General features: G+C 36.2%; 1 protein-coding gene across 1 annotated transcript; it reads left to right on the top strand.

The window, feature by feature from the left end:
- Positions 1–2,051, top strand: LOC121760158 (double-stranded RNA-binding protein 3-like). The gene is made up of 3 exons (XM_042155782.1): positions 1–492; positions 573–792; positions 875–2,051. The coding sequence occupies exons 1-3, from the start codon at positions 247–249 to the stop codon at positions 1,615–1,617; spliced, it is 1,209 nt and encodes a 402-aa protein (XP_042011716.1). The 5' UTR covers positions 1–246; the 3' UTR covers positions 1,618–2,051.
- Positions 2,052–6,156: the final 4,105 nt, after the last annotated feature.

Raw genomic sequence — 6,156 nt, 5'->3', positions numbered from 1 at the left:
TAAATTTTGATTACAAGTGAGTTGTTGTACATCTCAGCAAAAAAAATATGTATATTAGTTCAAAAAAATAAGAACTACCGGGAGTCGAGCCCAGGTCGCTGGATTCAAAGTCCAGAATGCTAACCACAAGGCCACACACATAGACACACACACACAGAGTGAAACTCCCATAATCTCTTCTTCACAATGCAAATCTTCTGATTGCTTCACCATTACTATCTTCTCTTTTTTTCCAAAAAAAAAAAGATGTTCAAAAACCAGCTGCAAGAATTAGCTCAAAGAAGCTGCTTCAATCTCCCTTCATACGCCTGCGTAAGAGAAGGCCCCGATCACGCCCCCAGATTCAAAGCCTCCGTCAATTTCAACGGCGAAGTTTTCGAGAGCCCCTCTTACTCCACCACCCTCCGCCAGGCCGAGCACGCCGCCGCCGAGGCCGCCCTCAACTCCCTCTCCGCTAGAGGCCCCTCCAAATCTCTCACCGCCAGAGTTCTCGTAACTTTCCACCACCAAATTATTGTGCTTTGCTTTGTTTTTGTTTCGATTTCTCAAATGTATTTTGATTTTCTATGTAGGATGAGACGGGAGTGTACAAAAATCTACTTCAAGAAACTGCACACAGAGCCGGATTGAAGCTGCCGATTTACACCACCGTCAGATCAGGCCCCGGCCACGTCCCTGTCTTCACCAGCACCGTCGAGCTCGCCGGAATTAGCTTCTCCGGTGAGCCTGCCAAGACTAAGAAACAAGCCGAGAAGAATGCTGCTATTGCTGCTTGGTTCCAATTGAAACAAAGTATTATTCTTTTTTCGATGCAATTTAAATCCTCCTGTTCCATTGATATGCTACAAATTGGTAAAAATGTTTGTTTTTTCAGTGCCAGATTTGGGGCTTTTGTCGGAGCAAGAGAATGCGGGAGGCGGGAAATGGAGTTGCAGTTCGAATTCCGCTAGAGTGATAAGACGAAGAGATTATCACCATCATCATCAGCCGAGAATGCAGAGGCCTATTCAAAGAGACAATAAACTTGACAATACTCCTTGTAGCTTTGCCTTTGCCCAGAAACGGCCGTGGAAGTTTCCGGATCCGATTTTAGACCCGACTAACAAGCACAAAAGCTTTCTCTCTCTTCTCCCTCCGCCGCCGCTGTCGGCATCCAAAATCCTGCCCCCAAACTTGCCCAATTCCAAAACCCCCACTCCCAAAGTTACAATTAAAGAAACGCTGCCGATGTTGGAGGAGTTTTTGAGAGACGATCAGGAATGGGTTAAGAAGATAAGCGAGGCCATAAGAACAGATGCCGGCAGCTCAAATTCGATTTATGGAGGGAAAATTGGAGGAGTCTACAGTCAATTTGGGGGAGAAGATGGCAGAATTAGGTCAATTCCGCCTCCGTTGATGAAAATTCCCTCAACTTGTCACAATCCCCAAATTGGATCAATCCCCAAATTCGCGCCGGTGGTGCAAATTAGGTCTGTGATTCCGGTGTTCGCGGCTCCACCGGTGAGGGTGAACTCCGACCAATCGCCGCCGATTAACGAAGCAGCTCTATCGCCGGCGCCGCCGTCGTCATCGGAGGAGTTCGTTGTGGCTTCCTCTTTGAGCAAGCTGAAAATATGATGAATTATGGAACTAAATTGATGTGATTAGTCGTTAAATGAGCTCGTGTTTTGGTGTGAATCAATGAAAAGAGTGTTTTTGCGCCATTGATGAGGCACGTGTAAATGTTATGGGTTTAGTTTAGTAAATGGAGATTAGCGATGGATTAGTGGTAATAAAAAAGAGAAACAATAAATGAGAAGTGGGAAAGGGCAGATGAGAAATTGAAGTTGGTCTGTGACAAAAGCTCAGACAAATGCAGCGATAAACGCAACTCCATTTAATTCTGCACGTCACCACAATTAATGGCTTCTGTCTTCACCAATTAATTTTCTCTCTCCTCTTTAAATTGACTGCACCCAAGTTTATATACGCCTGTCTGTTTTTAGGTTGACCTTTTTCAATATGACAAAAATTTGTATTACTAGTATATACGGCGGGAGTATTTTCATTTATATCTGTTCACAAAAATTTCATGTTTATTTATAATGATAGTGGTAGAATAGAATCCGTATTACACCAAATATTTGAAGCGATTTCCACCACCAAGAAGTAATCCTACTTTGTTAAAACCTGTATGACACCCATAATTTAAAAAAATTGTACTGAAGGAATATATACATACACATGTAAGATTGACTAGTTTCAAAAGTCAATAAAGAGTTTCAATGAAGCGATAATTATAACTTCTACTCCCTCTGTCCCACCCCATAAGTCTCATTTTTAGTTGTCTCACTTTAAGAGTCCCTGTTAAAATATTCCATAAATTGTATAAGGTCTCACATTCCACTAATCTTTTTCTGCTCACATTTTATTATAAAACTAGTATAAAAAAGTATGACTCACATTTCACTATCTTTTTTCACCAACTTTCCTTTACAATTATTAAACCCCGTGTCGAACTTAATTGGGGCTCTTAAAGTGAAACGGAGGGAGTAACATAATACTCTCTCATTACTTGTTAATAAATTTATTTCATTTTTTATACTCATTTTGAAAAATTAATACTGATAAATAGTTAAAATGGAGAAAAAATAAATAAGAGAGATTTTCTTAAATTTTATACCAAGCAACGTACTACTCCCTCCATCACACAATAATTGTAACTTTTTTTCCATTTTAGTCCGTCCCACGATAATTGTCACTCTTCATTTTTACCATAAATGGTAAGTAGATCCCACATTCCACTAACTCACTTCAGTTACATTTTATCACAAAACCAATATAAAAAAATAGATCTCACATTCCACTACCTTCTCTTTATACCTGTGTCAACACCAAGAGTGACAATTATTGAGGGACAGATGAAGTATCATTTAAGAAGTGAATAGAAATTTATAGGTTATCTTCCAAAATAATTAGTGATAAAAATGATCTATAACATGATTTCAGTCCCTCTTTATATCAATTTTTGTTATACTCCCTAACAATAATTAACCGTTTAAAATTGACACGGTAGCAAAACGTTGAATGTTTCTGAATTTGATGATTAATGTGCAGGTTTTGTCTGTTGTGGATGCATACTTCCTCCGTTTGTGAAATATTGGCCAGTTTTGTCATTTCGGTCCATCCGTGAAATGTTGTCCACTTTATTTTTTTTTCCATTTATCACAATGTTGTCCACTTTGTTTTTTTTTTTCATTTTTGATAAATAAACTCTACTTTCCATCAACTCATTACACTCATATTTTATTATAAAATTAATATATAAATATGGGGTCTATATTTTACTAACTTTTTCCACTCATTTTTCTTCACATTTCTTAAAATCCGTACCGAGTTAAACATGGATAATATTTTGCTGGCGGAGGGGCAGTATCTTTGAGATAAAAAAATACTATTATGAACTTTGAGATGGGTGCACAAGCACAAGATAATGAAATATTGGTAAAACAATACATGAAATGACAATTGGGTGTGCATAGACTGCAGCAGTAAAAGATGATATAACTATTTTATTAGTAGTCCTACCATCCACAAATTCTTGACATAAATTTCACATTAGATCTTTCTACTATATATATTATTGTTATCGATACACGCAAGCATTTGTCAATAGTCAGAATTTATGATGGTAACATTGGCACTATTAATGCTCAACGCTTCAAATTTAAGTTTATGGAATAAGATTTCATTAATATTTAAGCTTCAAAGTTCATTTTTTAGACCCATGTTTTTAGGCGTAGATGTTTCCTGATAGGTTCAAGAATAATATAGCTTGATTGTTAGGGTGTCCACAATTAGGCGGACACCCACGATAGCCCCGCCCCAGTTTTTGTCCATAGCCCCAGTTTTGTTGTCCACAGCTCCAAAATTCTATATCCGCCACTATGGTGGACACTTGCAATAGCCCCCAAATTTTATAATCAATTTTCTTTTTAAAATATTTTTAGTTTCAATCAGGTATAATTAAAATAATCGCAGTATAAATAAATAGAAAACGAGGTAATTAGGGCCGAATATTCGTTGTATTGCAAACGGGTAAAATTATACAACGAATAACCAAAATAAAATACAACTAAAGCCCGACGGTGGGGGAGATTGATTCCAACTCCAATGCTGGGACGGAGTCACGCCAAAGCCCGACGGCTGAGAAGCATAGGAGCCAAATCCCGATGGCTGCGAAGGATAGCCCGACGGATGTGATGGATTACTGCCATATCCCGATTCCTGAGAGTCGGATGATTCGTCGTCTCTTCGGTGCATTTTTACAGAGTGGTTGTGTAGATAGTGAGTGGATGAATTTTGTGAAAATGATGAAAAATAGATGGTGGGGAGTGGTATTTACAGAGGGAAAAAAAATTCGAAAATCAGCAGCGCCGCGGCGGATGTCCGCCACTATGGTCGCCGCGCCTATAGGCGCGGCTAATTCCTCCCCGCCGCGTCCTCGCCCCAAGCCCGCCTATCCGTCGTCCGCCGTCCCTCGCCCCCCAATCCGCGTCCACCCCGGGGGCGGACAACTTTCCCACTATAACCCGCCCGCCCACCGCCCCCACACGCGGCTATCGCCGCGTCCAGCCCATAGTGGACACTCTTAGTATAATTTAGAATATAAAAGAAAGTGTTCTTAAGTTGAGCGTAAATTATCTTAATCTTTTGCTTTTTTTTGGATTCTTTTATTTGTGTCTCATCATTTTAATTAGTACATCAACAATAAGAACATTTTTGGAGCATTAGTTATATAATTAGATATACAAATTAGCATTCTTAATAGCATTAAAAATATCATTATCCATTTTTTTCTATTAGAGTATAAATATCATAAATTTGGAACGAAAATATTTGTATTGACTTACACATTTAAGCATCTCACAAAAGAAATAATGAACCAAACAAAATAGTATCCAGTAGTGCATGTAAATACCTATTGTACTAATCCATAAAGGGAAAAATAAAATTAATTTAAGGACATACTATATGATTTGTAGCATTACGAAACACATTAGATTTGTTTTTTTTTCTTCAAATAGATCTTAAAATTCTATAAACTTTTGAAATAATTAAATTTTGAAAATAATTATAAAATTATAGATTAAACCCTATACATTTTTATCTCATAATCATATTCAGAACCATAGAATATATAGATAATACACTAATTATTACTAGTATTTATTTGATAAATTAATTGTTTTTTTATATTTTATATTTAAAATATTCAATTATACTCTTATGCAAACAGATTTGGAAAGCTTATTAGTAGCAAGTCACCGTGTTCTAATCGCAATTGGAGTAAGTTTTGATAAATACATAACAAAAGTATTCAAGTAAAGCTAATAAATATGTGAATACCTGCCCCTCACCTTTAGTCAATTATTCGACAAAAAAAATAAAATCATATCTTTGCTATTTCCTATTGAATCAAAGATAGATGCAAGTCAAAATTGTCAGATTGGCAAATTAATTAGTACACTCTCTATTGCAATCAGCTGAATTTCTTCTTTTCAGAATGAACACTAGTAGTAATATTTATCATTCTATCCATTAAATATATAACCTACATTTGCATGATCGTATTTAATAATTATTATATAAATTTTTCCAAACTCAACTACTACTGCACAACTCCATTACTAAATTCTGTCACATCAAGACTATATAAATGCCTTTGAATAGAAAAGTCCAGCAATTAAATTCTAATAAATGGGCTTTAATAACCCATTTAAAACACTGGCCAGAACTAATAATGATAGTATTTCAATTTCCCTTTATATACCGCTGAACAAATAAATCTTCTTGTTTTTTTTAAAGAATAAATTTCGTCGGTTCTATTAATAGTTGTAAACAGATTATTTATGCAATAATATTATGTAGAAAATCCAATCCTAAGCAAATACTGAACTCGATTTAAAACTTATTAATGGGATCGAAAATTAATAAAATATTGGGATCGACTTTCTTTATAAAGACTTGTTAATCATAGCTTGTTGCACCAGCTAAATCACTTTATATAATTAAGAAAATCTCTTTTTTTTAATGAATGAGATAATTCGAAAGGTAAAGTTTGTTTTATTGGTACAAAATGTAAGTTGTAGGTAAGTATGAGAAATGGGCTTTCAA

The sequence above is a fragment of the Salvia splendens genome, chromosome 13 (assembly GCF_004379255.2).
Source record: "Salvia splendens isolate huo1 chromosome 13, SspV2, whole genome shotgun sequence".
NCBI lineage: Eukaryota > Viridiplantae > Streptophyta > Magnoliopsida > Lamiales > Lamiaceae > Salvia > Salvia splendens.
Note: the sequence above shows the minus strand (reverse complement) of the source record. Positions and strands in the feature narration are given on the sequence as shown.

Coding starts and splice junctions, on each gene's coding strand:
- LOC121760158 (XM_042155782.1), top strand. CDS start 247: ATGTTCAAAAACCAGCTGCAAGAATTAGCTCAAAGAAGCTGCTTCAAT. Junction 493..572: donor CTCTCACCGCCAGAGTTCTC/GTAACTTTCCAC, acceptor TTTTCTATGTAG/GATGAGACGGGAGTGTACAA. Junction 793..874: donor TTGGTTCCAATTGAAACAAA/GTATTATTCTTT, acceptor TTGTTTTTTCAG/TGCCAGATTTGGGGCTTTTG.